The sequence below is a fragment of the Gekko japonicus genome, unplaced genomic scaffold (assembly GCF_001447785.1).
Source record: "Gekko japonicus isolate JY-2015 unplaced genomic scaffold, Gekko_japonicus_V1.1 scaffold2908, whole genome shotgun sequence".
In the NCBI taxonomy this organism is placed as follows: domain Eukaryota; kingdom Metazoa; phylum Chordata; class Lepidosauria; order Squamata; family Gekkonidae; genus Gekko; species Gekko japonicus.
Genome location: NW_015165329.1, coordinates 55,084 through 72,520, shown reverse-complemented (window position 1 = coordinate 72,520; position 17,437 = coordinate 55,084). Strand labels below are relative to the sequence as shown.

The following is a 17,437-nucleotide window of genomic DNA, read 5'->3' as shown; positions in this document are numbered from 1 at the left end:
GAGAGGCTGGCAGCGGCGGCAATGCCGGCAAAGCGTTTGTGCGAGAGAGAGAGCGGTGGGCTTTTGTGGCCTCCAAGGGTGCGGGTGGGCACCGTGTGTGCAGGGGATCTAGAGACCCCCGTGCAAGCTCCGCGAGGGCTGTTTGTGCGCTGTCGGAAAGCGGGCAAGTGGCCGCCGGGGAAGCTTGTGGTCCAGAGGGGTGTGGATGTGTGTGTGCTGGGCCGGGCGCCCGAGCGAGCCCCTCCGAGAGCCGGGCGAGCGCTGTCCGCGGAGCAGTTGCACGGCAGAGGCGGGGAAGCGCGCGGGTGGGTCCCAGCTCCCTTCATTTCTTCCCTCCAGTCCTTGTCTGCAGGTGGACATGTCCCCACCCTGAGCTGCGTTCTAGCGTGCCGCTGACCGCAGCCTGGCTGAAGTCCAGTCCAGTCGGGTAAGTTTCATGGGAAGGGCAGGAAGCATTTCCCCCCCCATTCGCAGCAACACTGAAAGGGTTAAAAGCAGCCTCGTTGTTTGCTAGAGAGGCGGACCGAGGGGGAGGGGAGAGGGAAAGTGAGCTGGACGGGGCTGGAGCTGTGGGCAGCCAGGCTGGGAAAAGGCTGCCTCTCCAGTAAGTAATGTCAGGCTTGGAAGACAGGCGTTCTGCTGCAGCCTGTCGGGGGGAGGGTGTGTGTGTTTCAATGCTTCCAACGTGTAACTTTCTGCTGTATGTTTCCCCTTTGCTCGCCCCCCTCCTGTGGAACCAGCTCTCTGCGGAGGGGCCTGCTTTGGCGGTGGGGGGGTCTGCCTCGGGTCCGCAGGGCTTGCAAGGCGGCTCTCTTTCAGGGGAGCTTGGGGAGATCTTGATCGGGCCGGGAGGAGGCCAATAGTAACGGAGGCTAACTCACTGTCGGCTGACAAGGATGCGTTTCCTAGCCTCGGCTACTTTTAAGCAGGCTCGTAGCGTTATTGCCAACGCGGGGCACGCTGGGGGCGGGCCCAGCGTGCCCGGCGTCATTACGTCACTTCCGGGTGATGTGTGCAGTGTGCGCGCGCTTTGCGCACGCACGCACACACTCCGCCTCCCCCACTTTCCCCAGGGCTTCCCACTAGAAAGGTCCTAGCTATGGGCCTGCCCACTCCTCCACTTGCACCTGGCTGGATGGCCTTGGGCAAGCCGTAGCTCTGATAAGAGCTGTTCTTGAAAAAGAGGTAAGCCGCTCTGAGACACCTCTGGGTAGTGAAGGGTGGGGTATAAATCCAATCTCCTCCTCCTCCTCCTCTTCTTCTTCTTTTTGCCATTCCACACAGTAAAAGCCAGTTGCAAAGTGCACTGGAAGTGGATTCAAAGGTGCATTATCCAGCATCTGTTGAACATGCCAACACTGCCTATGAGAGGTTCAACTTTGCTAATCATATCACTGGTTGAAATGGTATAGGAGCTCAGCTAGAACAAGAGAACTTGGAAGCCCCATGCCAGGGCAACCGGAAGCACTCAGCAGTCATTGTTCCTGTTTTAGTTGCAGCAGATAGATGGCATGGGGGTCTATCTTGGTCTCTCCTCCATTGGGTGGTGGGACAGTGGCACCTAGGGATGCCAGCCTCCAGGTGCGGCCTGGGGACCACCTGAAATTACAGCTCATCTCCAGACTTCAGAGATCAGTTCCCCTGGAGAAAATGGATGCTTTGGAGGGTGGACTCTGTGGCATCGTACCCCAATGAGGTCCCTGTCCTCCCTATCCTCCACCCCCAAATCTCCTGGAGTTTCCCAGCCTGGAGCCGGCAACCCTAGCACCCCTCCCCCTGCTAGTGGCAAGGGGAGACCCAGCAACCATACGGCATATTCAGATGCGAGGGTAACATGACACAAATCACTTGAGCATAAATATCCTACCCACGTCTTGCAGGAGTCATTCAAACACTTCTTATCCCCCGTTAATGCAGATCTTATTTTACCCGCCTAAATCTTGAAGCTCAACATCAAAAAAACTAAGATCATGGCATCCGGCCCCATCACTCCTTGGCAAATAGAAGGGGAAGTTGTGGAAGTAGTGACAGACTTCACGTTCCTGGATCCCAGATCACCGCAGACTGTGACTGCAGCCATGAAATTAAAAGATGCCTGCTCCTTGGGAGGAAAGCTATGGCGAACCTAAACAGCATGATAAAAAGTAGAGACATCACCCTGCCAACAAAAGTCCGCATGGTCAAAGCAATGGCATTCCCAGTAGTCATGTATGGCTGCGAGAGTTGGACTATAAGGAAGGCCGAGCGCCGAAGAATAGATTCTTTTGAACTATGGTGCTGGAGAAGACTCTTGAGAGTCCCGTGGACTGCAAGAAGAACAAATCAGTCAATCCTAAAAGAAATCAACCCTGACTGTTCCCTGCAAGGCCAGATAATGAAACTGAAGCTCAAATCCTTTGGCCACCCAATGAGAAGGGAGCCCTCACTGGAGAAGACCCTGATGCTGGGAAAGATTGAAGGTCAAAGAAGATGGGGACAGCAAAGGATGAGATGGTTAGACAGTGTGATCGATGCAACGAACATGAAATTGAGCCAACTTTAGAGGACGGCGGAAGACAGGAAGGCCGGGCGTGATCTGGTCCATGGGGTCGTGAAAAGTCGGACTCGACTGTGCGACTGAACAACAAATATCTTTTACATTGCCCTAACATTTTCAGGTAGGGGTCACGGTGGCTCAGCAGTTAAGATGCTGAAGCTGCGGACTGGAAGGTTGATAGCTCGGAAGTTCAGTACCGTAGTGCCATGTGACCCTAGGGTTCCGGTCCCTGGCCCCAGCTCCTGCTAACCTATCAGTTCGAAAGCAAGAAATTGCAAGTAGATAAATGGGTTCTGCTGTGGTGGGGAAGGTACCAGCGTTCCGTGCGCTTTGGCGTCAAGCCATGCCGGCCACAGGACCACAGAAACGTCCTCGGACAGTGCTGACTCTCTGGCTTGGAAATGGAAGTAAGCACCGCCCCCTAGAGTTGGATTCGACTTTGCTTTCAAGCAAGGGAAACCTTTACCTTTACTTTTAAAAAACATTTTCAAAACGATGATGATGCAGAAGCAACCCTTGTCACTTTGCCTTCTCTTTTGACTCTCTGGGAGGCACGAGGGTAGATTACCTTGTCAAGCTAACAACTTTTTGCTCAGGGGGCCCATGTTTTTCTCAGGGGGCCCACGACTAATGCTCCCTCTAAGCTGTGGAGTTTTGTGAGCAAAACTTCTACTTTGTGAGCTACTGCCATTAAAGTTGTGAGAGAGCAATTTGGCTGCTGCATAAATTAGTTTGCTCTGGAGCCCTCCTTCCTGAGCTAAGACAAAAATCTGCGAGCTGGAGGTTAAAAAACTGTGAGCTAGCTCACATTAACTTAGCTTAGAGGAAACACTGCCCACCACTATATGTTTCTGTGGTACTGCCATGCCTCTGTTCCACCCCCCGCTTTTTCCATGCTCTTCATTATTAGGTCTTGTTCAGAGGGTATTGTTGGAAGTTTCAAAAAGTTGCATATAAGATTTTAGCTGCTGTTACCACATGAATTTTGTTCGTCTTTAAGGTGCTACTGGACTCTTGGTCTCTTCTACTGCTACAGACAGACTAACAGGACTACCCACCTTGATCTATCTCCATGGAAAGTACCATATTTAGCAGAATGGAAATCCATCAACCTTGTGGTATCTGAAGAAGTGAGCGGTGACTCACAAAAGCTCATGTCCTGCCACAATTTTTTGTTAACTCTTCAAGATGCTCCTGGACTCTTGTTTTTTTTGTGTGGTCCTGCCATGCCTCTGTTCCACCCCCCGCACTTTCCATGCTCTTCATTATTAGATCTTGTTCATAGGGTATTTTTGGAAGTTTCAAAACGTTGCATATAAGATTTTAGCTGCTGTTACCACATGAATGTTGTTGGTCTTTAAGGTGCTACTGGACTCTTGGTCTCTTCTACTGCTACAGACAGACTAACAGGACTACCCACCTTGATTTATCTCCATGGAAAGTACCATATTTAGTAGAATGCAAATCCATCAACCTTGTGATATCTGAAGAAGTGAGCAGTGACTCACAAAAGCTCATGTCCTGCCATAAATATCCCATCGCTTTTCTATTCAGCCCCCCCTTCCAGCTGCAAGAAGAGACTGCAGGAACCATTTTCAAGGAAGGAGCAAAGGGGGAAGCAGGTGATCGGGAAGGGGGGGTATCGGTTCTCTCCCCTCCCCTCCCCGCAGTTCTGCAGCTGCCTGCCTTTCTTCTTCACCTTTATCTCTGCCTTGGGTCTTGCACCCCCCCTCCCGCTCCAAATTGCCCTCTTTTTCCATCCCCCACCCTTTGAACTCACCAGCTCCCTCCCAGCCTCGGAAGCATCAAATAGAAGCTGCCTTGGCTTGGACAGGACAGGACCCGGAAGAAATGACTTTCCACAGCTAATTTCCCCCGCTCCCTCCCCCTGCATGCCAGTCAAGGACTGCAGCTATGTCTTGTTAACCCTTCGAGAGGAATGATTTCAAAACTTCTGTTATTAGGAAATGGGGCGGAGGGGGGGGGAGAACACAATCCAAGCCCAGCGGCACCCTTGAGACCGACCAAGTTTAATTCTGGGTGTACGCTTTTTCGTGTGCATGCGCCCAGACACGCTGAAATGTTTTATTGGAGGGGAACACGGACGGTTTACACGTGCGCCGGGGGGGGGGTGCCAGAAGGGATCCTCGCCTAGGGTGCAAAATAAGCTGGGGCCGGCCCTGGCAGCGGGGAGCAAAGCTGAGCGCAGCGCTTTGGGGCTTGGCTGGAGAGGCGCACCCAGAATTTTGCCCAACGCCAGGGAGACGGTCGCACGGGGGCTCTCCGCACGGGGCCGGGCTCCTTCCCCCCTCCCTGATGGGAAGGGGGCCGGGGGGAGGGAGGGGGAGCCGAGAATTGGGAAGGGGAGCCATTAAAATAATGGGGAGGCCGGGCCCCATGGGCCCCTGGTTAGCTACGGGCCTGCTAGCTCACAGTTTTTTAGATTCCAGCTCACACATTTTTGTCTCAGCCCAGGGAAGGAGGGCTCCAGAGCAAACTAATTTATGCCGTAGCCAAATTGCTGACTCACAACTTTAATGCCAGCAGCTCACAAAGCAGAATTTCTTCTCACAAGACTCCACAGCTTAGAGGGAGCATTGTTCAGGACCATAAGTCTGTGCGTGCACGCCTTGGTGCAAACTGGCAGGGATCCTGGGCGTGCAACCAGGAACAGGCTCTCAAGCAGATCTAAGGTAACCTGGAAGGTTTCTTAGCTTGCGTGGCTCTCTTACTGCAGAGCAAGGGGCCCGCCAAGGTAACTTTGCCCCAACATTCCCTCCAATCTGGACCTTGGCAATGAACTTCAGTCGGAAACAAACGTAATAAAAGCAATGTGGCAATGCAGTAAAACAACCAGTTCATCGGCCCTTTCAGACTGGGGGTGGGGTGGGCAGGCTTAGCTGCTTATAGTTCTTGCTTCTTTTTTTTAAGCTTGTACTTTTAGAGCAGCAGGACTCTACCCTCCCGACTGTTGCTTTGTTTACAGAACAGCCGAGGAACTCCCAGAAGAGGGACGAGACTCAAAACGGTTCCACTTCTGCAACAACAGCCGTCCGAGCAAGTTGATAAACGGAAACGAGGAAGGGGCCGTAGGACACTTCACTTGTTAGGATGAATTCAGCAGGTAAGATACCTTTTAAAACCCCAGAATTTCCCAGAAATGTACTCTATGGTGTGTGTGGAGAACAGTATTTTCCGGGGGGGTGGATAGCTTCCTGTTATATAACAACAGGAAGCGTTATGCAACGGGTTGGTATTTATTCTTCTGAATTGCTCTAAGTTGGACTTGGGCAGCTCCGGAGCTGGAGAAAGAAGACTGTAAACAGAAAGGCTCAGAGAGGGTCGAAAACAGGTTCTGGAAACTGATGCCAACAACTTTGATGTGATCGCTGAACGGGAAGCTAGCAAGCCCTGGCTGTGGGTTCGGCTACTTCAGGTTAGAGGTGAAACGGGGGCACAGAGGGGGAGTCCAGTGTTCCCTCTAAGCTGAGTTAGTGTGAGCTAGCTCACAGTTTGTTAGCCTCCAGCTCACACATCTTTGACTCAGCTCAGGAAGGATGGCTCCGGAGCAAACTGATGTATGCACAGGCACTAAGTCGCTCGCTCACCACTTTAATGCCGGTAGCTCACAAAGTAGAATTTTTGCTCACAAGACTCCACAGCTTAGAGGGAGCGTTGGAAGAGGCCAGGGGCAAAAGAACTGGGGAAACAGTTGAACTGGAGGAACAGTATGCAAGGCATAGATTTAAGACATGGGGGTAGAAGAGAGAGGGTATTTTGGAGGCTGCTGTTTGTTATGCAAAGTTAAGGATGACAGCTCAAATTCCCTCCTGTATCCAGATTTGCTGAAGCTGAGGCCCTAGAGGTATCAGAAATGAGCCGGGGGAAAGGGAGATGCTGACAAGCCAGCAACATTTAGGGCATAAAGTTTGGAGGGGTGGGTGGGAATTGCTGATTTAAACATGAATCTGAGCAGGATGCAGAAACAAACTTGAGAGGTGAATAAGAGCTGACGGCGCGATTTAAAAAGCATTTGCCCAAGAGGAATCTTCTAGGGATTGTGAAGTTGAAAACAAGCTCCTGCAGAAAAAAACAATCACTGGAATTCCCATTTGCATTTAAAGTCAAGCTACCAAGTGAGAAACTAAGCAAGGTCAGCCGGTGAATATTCCAAATATTTCCATTTTCGTGGCATGTCAGCCATCCCAGATTTGGGGACCATGAGCTGGATCCAGAATGAACAGGCCATTTCTGCCGATTCCCCCTTGCTGCTGAAAGACACGCCCCCCCCCATCATTCTTCAGGGTCTCCAATCCTTTAGGGTTAGCATTTTGTGTAGATCTATGGCATGCAGTGGGAGGGGCGAGGCAGGAAAGTTCCATTGGAAAATTTAGCCTGCATTCAATCTCATGTTCAGCAAGGCGGAATCTGCATTTGTCTTTCCCACCAGTGTCCCAGCCTTTTGACTCCATCTTCAAAAAAGCTGTCTACATTTGGTGTCATTTTCACACCTCAAGAGTGCTAGCATACTTTTGCACATCCACATATGTTTATCGTCCTTTGGGGCAGCTCCACTGTCATTGCACCGCCACACTGCTTTAAAAGAATCTTCTCCAAACAACATTCAAACAAGCATAGAGAAAGACGACGTCACAGCAGCACGAAAATGATTTAAAAATGCAAATGCAGATTCAGCCTAAGTCTCATAGCAAAACCATAGAACACTTAACGGGAATGCTGTAATCACTGTATGCTAAGCTGTTCAAGGTTGAAATGAAAACCTTTGGACAGGCTTTATCTCACGGTCCCCCAACATGGGGCCTTTGTGCCCTCCAAGCTTTTCAGAAAGTGCAAGGCAGGGCCTGCTATTGGTTGCCTGCATTCAGATGAAAGAGTTTTCTACTGGTGGGTGAGGAGGACCGGTAAGCCCCTGGGTTTCCTTTAGGCCCAATCTGCATTTAGCATTTGCTCAGTTGTTTTACCAAACCCACACTGGAACAGGAAAAGAGGCAGTTCAACACCACATTCAACTACCCCAGGTTAATGCCGTACTGACTTCAGAGTCACCCCCGAATGGCCATAAAAGGGCCATGAATCGATGCAGACGGAGAGGTCAAAGAAAGTGAAAGCGGCATGCCGTCTGGACGCTGCCATAAAATGGGACACTCAATCAAAGTGAAAGTGGCATGCAATGTAGACGGGAATTTCTGTTCCAGTGTGGGTTTGGCATAACAGCGGAGCAAATGCTAAATGCAGAATGGGCCTTAGTCAAAATGTGGTTCCATTTTCCCTTCAGGCTTTCATTCTTCACAGGAGGTCTGAGGTATCCCATTCAGTCCACCTCCCGTGGCAGCCATTTTGGGTTTGGCTTCCCCTCCTGTGGCATTCATTTTGGGATGGTACGCACCAGGGCTTTTTTTGTAGAAAAAGCCCAGCAGGAACTCATTAGCATATTAGGCCACACCCCCGACAGCACAGCTCGTTAGCACATTAGGTCACCCCCCCATGTTACCAGAAGTGTGGTCATCCAGCCACACCCACCTTTTGCTTCTTATTCTGTTGACCTTGTTTGTTGTCAAAACCCAGGGCCTTTTTTTGTAGCAGGAACTCCTTTGCATGTTAGGCCACACACCCCTAATGTAGCCAATCCTAATAAGTTTCTGCTGTTGGGTGTGGCCTATTATGCTAATGAGTTCCTGCTGTTGGGTGTGGCCTATTATGCTAATGAGTTCCTGCTGTTGGGTGTGGCCTATTATGCTAATGAGTTCCTGCTGGGCGTGGCCAACTCGGGAGCCAGCCGGAAACTCCGTTCCTGTGCGTTCCTGCCCAAAAATAGCCCTGGTACTCACCACACTCTCTCAACATCCCAGGCTCTAAAAGGTTGGGCACCCCTGTATCTGATCTAGTGGAAGAATCCAGCCACCCCTATTTTTAAGGAGTGGTGGTAGTTTTCCATTGCCTGCCTGTGCGTCATGATCTTGGACTTCCTTGGTGGCCTCTTGTCCGAGTACTAACCAGGGCTGACCCTGCTTAGCTTCTAAGATCTGATGATGGTGGTTTGCCATGGCCTGCCACTGCGTAGCAACCTTGGACTTCCTTGGTGGTCTCCCATCCAAGTATTAACCAGGGTGGACCCTGCTGAGCTTCCGAGGCTAAGCTTGAGCTGTCCAAATCAGAGCAAAACACATACAGAGGCGTTTTGCCATCCTCTGTCTCTGCATAGCAACCATGGACTTCCTTGGTGGTCTCCCATCCAATACCCTGGAAGAAATTGTTGTCCGTTAATGTTCTGCTGGGCTTGATTCCCCACCCACCCCATGTATCACTGTAGGCATTTTCCAAGTTAAGATGCAACAGAATTAGGGGGAAATTTCTCATCCCTAGATAAAATTGGCATTTCCAGAATCCACATTTGTTTCCTTGGGTGTGAGACCGGCAGTATAATCCTAAACAGAGTCCTGGGCCTTCTCCATCCAAGGTCACTAACACACTCATGAGTTCTGGGTTCTCCTTAATTTCTTGCATGTGTGGTGCCCAGTTAGGGTCAGGATCATGGTTCAGGGGGAAAGGGGGCCTTTCAGCCTTCCCTCCTATGCCATTTTATTTATTTATTTATTTATTTATTTATCAAACTTATACCCCACCCTCCCCGCAAGCGGGCTCAGGGCGGCTTCCATAAAAGCATAAATACATTAAAATACACAATATTCACCATACAGTAATACATTATAAATACAAAGTGCTGGCGGCAGATTAAAATTAGTCTGGATGGTACATTACAGGAATAAATTGCCGCTGCCCAGATGGTCCGCGATGTTTTGTGCTCTTAGACCATTTGTTGTTAAAACCACGGGCCATGTTCAGTTGTAACGACCTGCAGTGGGAGCCTGCAGTAGCAGCGGCCCCTACTTAAATGCCTGGCGGAAGAGCTCCGTCTTGCAGGCCCTGCGGAACTGCAAAAGGTAGTATAAAACAGTCCTGGGGGAGGGGGGGTTCTATTGTGCCTGTCGAGGAAACAGTTTCCCCAAATAGTGTCTTCGGGGACTATCACGATCCTAATCCCAAACTGCATGTACTGGAATTGAGAACTCAAAACTCACCAGAAAGGGGGGGGGGATTTGTTACCTGGGACTAAGCACCAGTCTTCCCTCTAAGCTGAGTTAGTGTGAGCTAGCTCACAGTTTTTTAGCCTCTGGCTCACACATTTTTGTCTTAGCTCAGGAAGGATGACTGCAGAGCAAACTAATTTATGCAGCAGCCAGATTGCTCGCTCACCACTTTAATGCCAGTGGCTCACAAAGTAAAATTTTTGCTCACAAGGCTCCACAGCTTAGAGGGAGCATTGCTAAGCACTCCTATCTGCTCAGACCTGTCCCCTGGAAAGTGGAAACCTGGTACCGTTTTGCCAATACATGGGTAATTATTTGATACCTGCATTTTTAATAGGATGTTTTATATCTGTTAGCCCCTTCGGGTCTTCGTTTTGAGCAGAAAGATGGGATGGAAGCAGATAAATACACAAATCCCTCGACGTTAAACAGGCTAAGCTCTGCTTAGGATTTCACTGAGAAACACTTAAAACTGTTATGAAGCAGAACCGAGAGTATGAAATGAGTTGAGGGACCATTGTAATCCAGCTGTTCATTTTACTCCTTCAGCAGCAGGGGCACAACACAGCGGCATGAAGCTTAAGGAATACTTTGCAAGGATTTCTTACAAGGGGCCCCTGCGCCCCCTGGATCTGAAAACCTTGACGGCGGTCTTGCAGTGCCACATCCGGTCGGTACCGTTTGAAAATCTCAACATACACTGCGGGGAAACCATCGGGTTTGGCTTGGAAGCCGCCTACGAGAAGATTGTGCAGAGCCACCGGGGTGGGTGGTGTCTGGAGAACAACCTCCTTTTATCGTGGGTCTTTCAGACCATGGGCTACGACGTCACTCTTTTGGGAGGTCACGTTTACGTCCCTCTGGAAGACAGATACGACGCCGCCATGAATCACCTCCTGTTGAAAGTGGTCATCGATAGTAAAGTCTACATTGCAGATGGGGGCTTTGGGATAGCCTTCCAGCTGTGGGAACCTCTGGAGCTGGTTTCTGGGAAGGACCAACCTCAGAAGCCCGGGATCTTCCACGTCACCGAAGACAACGGAGTGTGGTACTTTGACAAAATAAAGCGCAAAGTGTACAGTTCTGATCCTGAAAACAAATCTCTCTACTTCGATGGCCCAGAAGACTTGGCCTGCAAGAAGATTTACTCTTTTACTCTCAAGCCACGTACAATCGAGGAGTTCCTGGAGCAGAGTACGATTCTCCAGACTGTCCCCGAGTCTTTGTTTGTTAAGAAGTCTATCTGTAGTCTCCAGACCACCAGTGGCTTTCAGGTTCTGATTGGCTGGACACTCACCGAAACCAAATATGATTACAAGGACAACATGGATCTGGTTGAGCGAACCACCCTTACCGACGAAGAAGTGGAGAAAACACTGGAGGAGCCGTTCAACATAAGATTAAAGAAAAAGCTTGTCCCTAGAAATGAAAGCTTAGTCCCCACATCTTAGCTACAATTACTATCAGAGTAAATTTGGGGAATCCTGCCTGGGTCAAGTGTCCCCCAAATCGTGAGAGAAATAAAGAACATTTGGGTTATTTTTGCACGTTTCTAGATTGCTAGCTAATTTCACTTCAAGCGGATTTTTAAAGTAAACATAGGCCGCGATCACACACACTAAAGAATCCATTTTCAATCCACTTTCAATGCACTTTCCAACTGGATTTTGCCAGTTCACACAGGCCCAATCTGCATCTGGCATTCGCTCCACTGTTTCACCAAACCCACGCTGGAACAGAAAAAGATGCGGCTCAAAACCACACTCAAATACCCCAGGCCAACGCTGTACTGACTGCAGTCACCCCTGAATGGCCATAAAACGGCCATAAATCTGTGCAGACGGCTACCATAAAACAGAGAGATCAAATGCAGTGAAAGCGACATGCAGTTTGGACACTGCCATAAAATCCGACAACCAATCAAAGTAAAAGTGGCATGCAACGTAGAGGGGGATTTCTGTTCCAGCGTGGGTTTGGTAAAACAATGCAGCAAATGCTAGATGCAGAACGGGCCACAGTCAAATCCAGTTGAAAAGTGGATTGAAAGTGGATTATTTAGTGTGTGTGACCGCAGCCTTAGGGGTTTTTACTTAAGCCATTTTTTCTTTAACTTCCAGGGATGCAAAATGGCTTTTGATAAGATTAGCAAGGTCCCTTGATTCTGTGGATTCCCCCTTTTTACATGGCAGATAACATAATTTGTGAATTATTCGCTCTCTCTTGGCCCCTTGAATGTATACCTTATAGCTTCCCTACCGAGGTTCCAAATGGCATTAAAGTGCAGAGTGACTAACCACTTAGAGCAAATGTTTTCCTTCATGCCTCTGCAGAGCCATTACTAGAGGCCGCCTGAACCACACAGCAAACATCTGCATAGCAAAAGCTCTCCCTGTGATAATAGCCCCCGTGTAGAAATATGTCTCAGTGATCATTTAGAGGGGAAAAATAGTAGACTGAAGAGGCATGTTAGAGATTTATAAAATTATGCATGGGGCAGGGGAAGTGGAAAGGAACTTTTTTACCCTCTCCCCAAAACACTAGAACTTGAGTGCATCAACTGAAACAGATGGGCAATTGATGCAGAATGGACCTCTTCTAAGTAATTTGAGTAAATAAAGCATTCAATTAACTTGTAGTGGAGGGAGTGGTGGCCGCTAGCATAAGCCCTGTGCACAAGTTACAATTTACAATCCATGGCATGCATGTGCAATCCATGGCGCGCATGTACTATCCATGTACATAGATCCAGAGGAGTCAGTTGCTGCAAAATAGTAAAAAAAAAAAAACAGTAGCACCTTTAAGACTAACAAATCTTGTTGTAGCACAAGCTTTCGAGAAACATAGCTTGCCTCCTCAGATGCATGGAGGGTATGAAGAAACTGGTCAGAGATATATAGGTGGTAAGGGGAAGGGGGGAGAGGATGCAGACGGTGCCATGTAAATTCTCTTCCCCCTCCCCTTACCACCTATATATCTCTGACCAGTTTCTTCATACCCACCATGCATCTGACGAAGAGAGCTGTATTTCTCGAAAGCTTATGCTACAATAAAGTTTGTTAGCCTTAAAGGTGCTATTGGGCATTTTACTATTATCCATGTATAGTGCACCCTAGATTTTTTCTTTGCACATGTGCTAAATCACGCCTTACATTACACTCAATGTATGTACAGTGGAATGAGCAATTTTAAGTCCAACATTTATTCAGGGAATGGTTCCTGGCTTTAATGGTAAACTGAATGTACATTAAACAGGGGTCATTTCGTAGAAAAAGAGGTGCAGGAGCTCATTAGCATAACATATTAGCATAACTTATTTTCATATGCCACACCCCCTGGCATCACCAGAAGTGTGTCAGAAGGCAACACCCACCGCTCAGGCTCCACTGGATGGTTCTGGATTGCTAGCTATTGGGGGGGGGGGAAGGGGACTTTGCTAGCTATTGGGGGGGGGGGCTTTTCCCTGAAGGTGGGCCGGGGGGGGGGGGCTCTGCAACATACCTGGCTGCTTCTTGCTCCTCCTGGCCCGACTGAGGGCTGCTGGGAGCAGGGGGCGGGGCTTGTTGCATGTGCCTGCCCCTCGGCTCCTTACTGCCAGAGCTCTGTTCCTGTGCGCTCCCGCAGGAAATTACCCCTGACGTTACCTATTACAATCAAATGCAAGGAAGGACACACAAGATATATGTGCATTCACTGTAATTCATTTGATTCATTTAAAGGTGGGTTTTAAAAGGAATCTGATTCAGGGAGGACATGCCCATCAATGGCTACTGGCCACGGTGAGCAAAAGGAATTTCCATATTCAGATGCAGTAAACCTATGGTTACCAGCTTTGGGTTGGGAAATTCCTGGAAATTTGGGGAGGTGGGGTCTGGGGAGGGTGGGTTTTGGGGAGGAAAGGGATGTCAAAGGGGTATAATGACATAGAGTCCACCTTCCACAGTGTCCGTTGTCTCGAGGGAAGCTGATCTGTGTAGTCTGGAGATCAGTTCTAATTCCAGGAGATCTCCAGGACCCACCTGGAGGCTGGCAACCCACTGAATTGCCATCGCCAAGCGGCAACATCAGGAGGCGGCCACGGACTCTATGCCCTGTTTGTTGGCCCTCCCGTGAAACCGGTTCATTGCTGTGTGAAATTGGATGCTGGACTAGACGAACCCTTGGTCTGATCCAGCAAGGCTCTTTTTGGGCCTTTAGATGACATGTTGCTGTTTCACAGGCTCTGTCCTTGGCGGTATGTCTAGCCTCCCCCCCCCCCCCAAAATCATTCATGTGGTTAATACTGAGAAAAACCTCTGCCTGAGGTTTTCAAGCACCGCTGGCAGCAGGTGTTGTCGGCACTGGGGTGGATGGACTGATCGTTTGACACAGGACATGTCAACTCTTCGATTGGGCACCGGTTCTATGCAGCCAGAGTGACATAGCCCGATCATGCGTGCCCTGTCGTTTGAGATATAGGCGTCCTATAACTGTCTACAATGTAGGGTTGCCATCCTCCAGGTGGGACCTGGATCTCTCTTGGATTTACAACCGATCTCCAGACTACACAGATCATTTCCCCTGGAGAAAATGGCAGGTTTGGTGGGTAGACTTTATGGCATTGCGTACGGTTGAGGCCAGGGCCGGCTCACTCACTAGGCGAATTAGGCGGTCGCCTAGAGCAGGACAGCCCTTAGGGGCGCCAAACTGAACCCGGCCCCGTACTCTGGGAGTTTCTTGATTATTTGTGTTTTTCATTCTTCCTAAAATGCATTTATTTTTGGAAACTGGTGGGCGCACCGGGGGGGGGGGGGGGCCAGAAGGGATCCTCGCCTAGGGTGCAAAATAAGCTGGGGCCGGCCCTGGTTGAGGCCCCTCCCCTCTGCAAACGCTGCACTCCCCCGGCTGCACCCATAAATCTCCAGGGATTTCCCAACCTGGAGCTGGCAACACAGTTCTTAGGGGAGCTGCGATTGGCTAGAAGCCTTAATCATATTCTCAGCTGGGCCGTGGCTGTGTAGGTATGATTAGGAAGAACGGGGGAAGTGGTTTTTGTTTTCTTCTCGCCCCCACTGAAATTCAGGTCAGGATGGCAATGCTGGGGTGGGGGGGTTGGGCCTTAAGTCTTTCCCTCCGCACACCCACACACCATTTCTGCAATTCTGAAACACCTGCGGACGCAATGCTCCCTCTAAGCTGTGGATTCTTGTGAGCAAGAATTCCACTTTGTGAGCGACTGGCATTAAAGTGGTGAGCGAGCGATTGGGCTGCTGCATCAATCAGTTGGCTCTGGAGCCCTCCTTCCTGAGCGAGGAGAAAAGCGTGTGAGCTGGAGGCTAAAAAATTGTGCGTTAGCTCACACTCACTCGGCTTAGAGGGGACACTGGTGGGGATCTTCAGGGTTCCAAGCAGAGTTCCCTCTAAGCTGAGTGAGTGTGAGCTAGCTCGGGGGTTTCTTTAGCCTCCGGCGCACAGATTTTTGTCTCGGCTCAGGAGGGACGGCCTCCAGAGTAGGCTAATTGAGGCAGTCGCCAAATCGCTCGCTCACCACTTTGATGCCAGTCGCTCCCCAAGCAGAATTTTTGCTCACAGGGAGCCTGGGTTCCAAGCCAAGCGGGTTTTGTTGGGGCCTTGGACAGGGAATTCCCAGGGCCCCCTCCCCTCCCCTGTCCACCACCAATGCTCCCTCTAAGCTGCGGAGTCTTGTGAGCAAAAATTCTACTTTTGTGAGCCGCTGGCATTAAAGTTGTGAGCGAGCAATTTGGCTGCTGATTAAGTCAGTTTGCTCTGGAGCCCTCCTTCCTGAGCGAAGACAAAAAGGCGTGAGGCTGAAAAACTGTGAGCTAGCTCGCACTAACTCGGCTTACAGGGAACACTGCTGTGGAGAGCTGCTGCTTGCCTCACGGGGGAAATTACACGTGCTGTGATAGCTGCGTGTAGGTTTTTCCAGGGGTGTGAACAGCAACGCCCTGTGGTTGTTTTCAGATGATGAATACAGCATGGGAGGGAAGGCGTATGTCTCTTCTCATGCCATGGTCCTGGTCTAAACTGAACACATGAAGTTGAGTAAGACCTTTAATCAGGGCTCTTTTTGTAGAAAAAGCCCAGCAGGAACTCATTAGCATATTAGGCCACACCCATGACAGCGCAACTCATTAGCATATTAGGCCACACCCAGTGTTACCAGAAGTGTGGCCATCCAACCACACCCACCTTTTGCTTGTTATTCTGTTTACCTTGTTTGTTGTCAAAACCCAGGGCCTTTTTTTTTGTAGCAGGAACTCCTTTGCATGTTAGGCCACACACCCCTAATGTAGCCAATCCTAATGAGTTCCTGCTGTTGGGTGTGGCCTGTTATGATAATAAGTCCCTGCTGGGTGTGGCCAACTTGGGAGCCCATCGGAACTCCGTTCCTGTGCGTTCCTGCCCAAATATAGCCCTGCCTTTAATCCATCAAGGTCAGCATTGTCTACTTACACGGGCAGCAGGTCTCCAGGGTCTCAGGTAAAGGTCTTTCACATCACCTACTACCCGATCCCTTTCACTGGAGATGCTGGGGACTGAACTTGGGACCTTCTACACGTCAGGCAGATGCTCTACCATTGAGCTACAGCCTCTCCCCTGGGCCCACGCTCGCCAGGAGATTAAGTTCTCAGCGTGGGATTCTGAAACACGAGGCGTTTGTAATGTAGGAATCGGTCCTTCGTTTCTTGAGCAATCTAAGGTTAATCTGAATCTGCGCGGGTGTGTTCACCAGCTACAGGAGGCAATCACAACAAAGTCATATATTATTTCCCCTGCTCTCTTTATTATCATTTCCCTGCTCATTTTGTTATAACTATGCAGGAGTAATACCTGCCAATTTGCCGGCTCTTTCATTCCTCTGAGAGGCACTGTGGTCTAGATTATCTGGCTCAGCTAAATGCAGGCAAGAAAAAGGCAATCTGGAAATTGATTTACGGCGTGAGCGTTTCCCATCGCAAGAAGATCTGGGGAGCTGCAGTTTATAGATATGCCACTCATGTATACAACAGTCCCATAAATCTGAGGAGAGAAAAAACAACAACGCTGTAGAGATTACATTTTAGAAAGCAAAGACGATGCGACTCATCAATAGGCACATTTCCTGCAATTATATCCCCCAACTGCAAGCGAAGTTTAAAACAGAAACAAGATGTTCTCACAGCAATTTCTTCTTCTTCCTTTCCTTGCCACTTCACTACTTCAGCAGCTGTCCTTTCTTCTACACGCTTCTTTCCACTGAGAAGACAGACAGTCCAAGTTCAATTGCCGGCACCAAACGTTGCGAGAAACTAACTAGAGATACGAAAAGGCCTGACTGTTTTCATTGAGGAAGAAATCATTAACATTTTCTGTATCTAACGACACTGAGAAAGAATAGTCATAGTGCTACTTTTCGTGCCTGGGGAAACCAAGGCAGCTTTGTCCCGGATGGCCCAGGATTGCCCAATATTGTCGGATCCCAGAAGGTAAGCGTGGTCAACCCCGGTTAGTACCGATGCTCCCTCTAAGCTGTGGAGTCTCGTGAGCAAAAATTCTACTTTGTGAGCTCCTGGCATTACAGTTGTGAGCGAGCGATTCGGCTACTGCATAAATTGGTTTGCTCTGGAGCCGTCCTTCCCGAGCTAAGACAAAAATGCGTGAGCCGGAGGCTTAAAAAAAACCCTGTGAGCTAGCTCGCACTAACTCAGCTTAGAGGGAACACTGGTTAGTACTTGAATGGGGGACCACGAAGGAAGTGCTATGCAGAAGCAGGCCATGGCAAACCACCTCTGAATGTCTCTTGCCTTGAAAA

General features: G+C 49.5%; 1 protein-coding gene across 6 annotated transcripts; it reads left to right on the top strand.

Annotated features, from left to right (window-relative positions):
- The first annotated feature begins 550 nt into the window (after window positions 1-550).
- Window positions 551-11,314, top strand: LOC107109832 (arylamine N-acetyltransferase, pineal gland isozyme NAT-10-like). Of its 6 annotated transcripts, none has more exons than XM_015410543.1 (3): window positions 551-604; window positions 5,523-5,660; window positions 10,198-11,314. In XM_015410543.1, the coding sequence occupies exons 2-3, from the start codon at window positions 5,648-5,650 to the stop codon at window positions 11,094-11,096; spliced, it is 912 nt and encodes a 303-aa protein (XP_015266029.1). In that variant the 5' UTR covers window positions 551-604; window positions 5,523-5,647; the 3' UTR covers window positions 11,097-11,314. The 6 variants fall into 6 exon arrangements, with proteins under 6 accessions (XP_015266029.1, XP_015266025.1, XP_015266028.1 ...); XM_015410539.1 differs by having other exon boundaries at window positions 10,195-11,314; XM_015410542.1 differs by lacking the exon at window positions 551-604 and adding an exon at window positions 4,103-4,158 and having other exon boundaries at window positions 10,195-11,314.
- The last annotated feature ends 6,123 nt before the right edge of the window (window positions 11,315-17,437 follow it).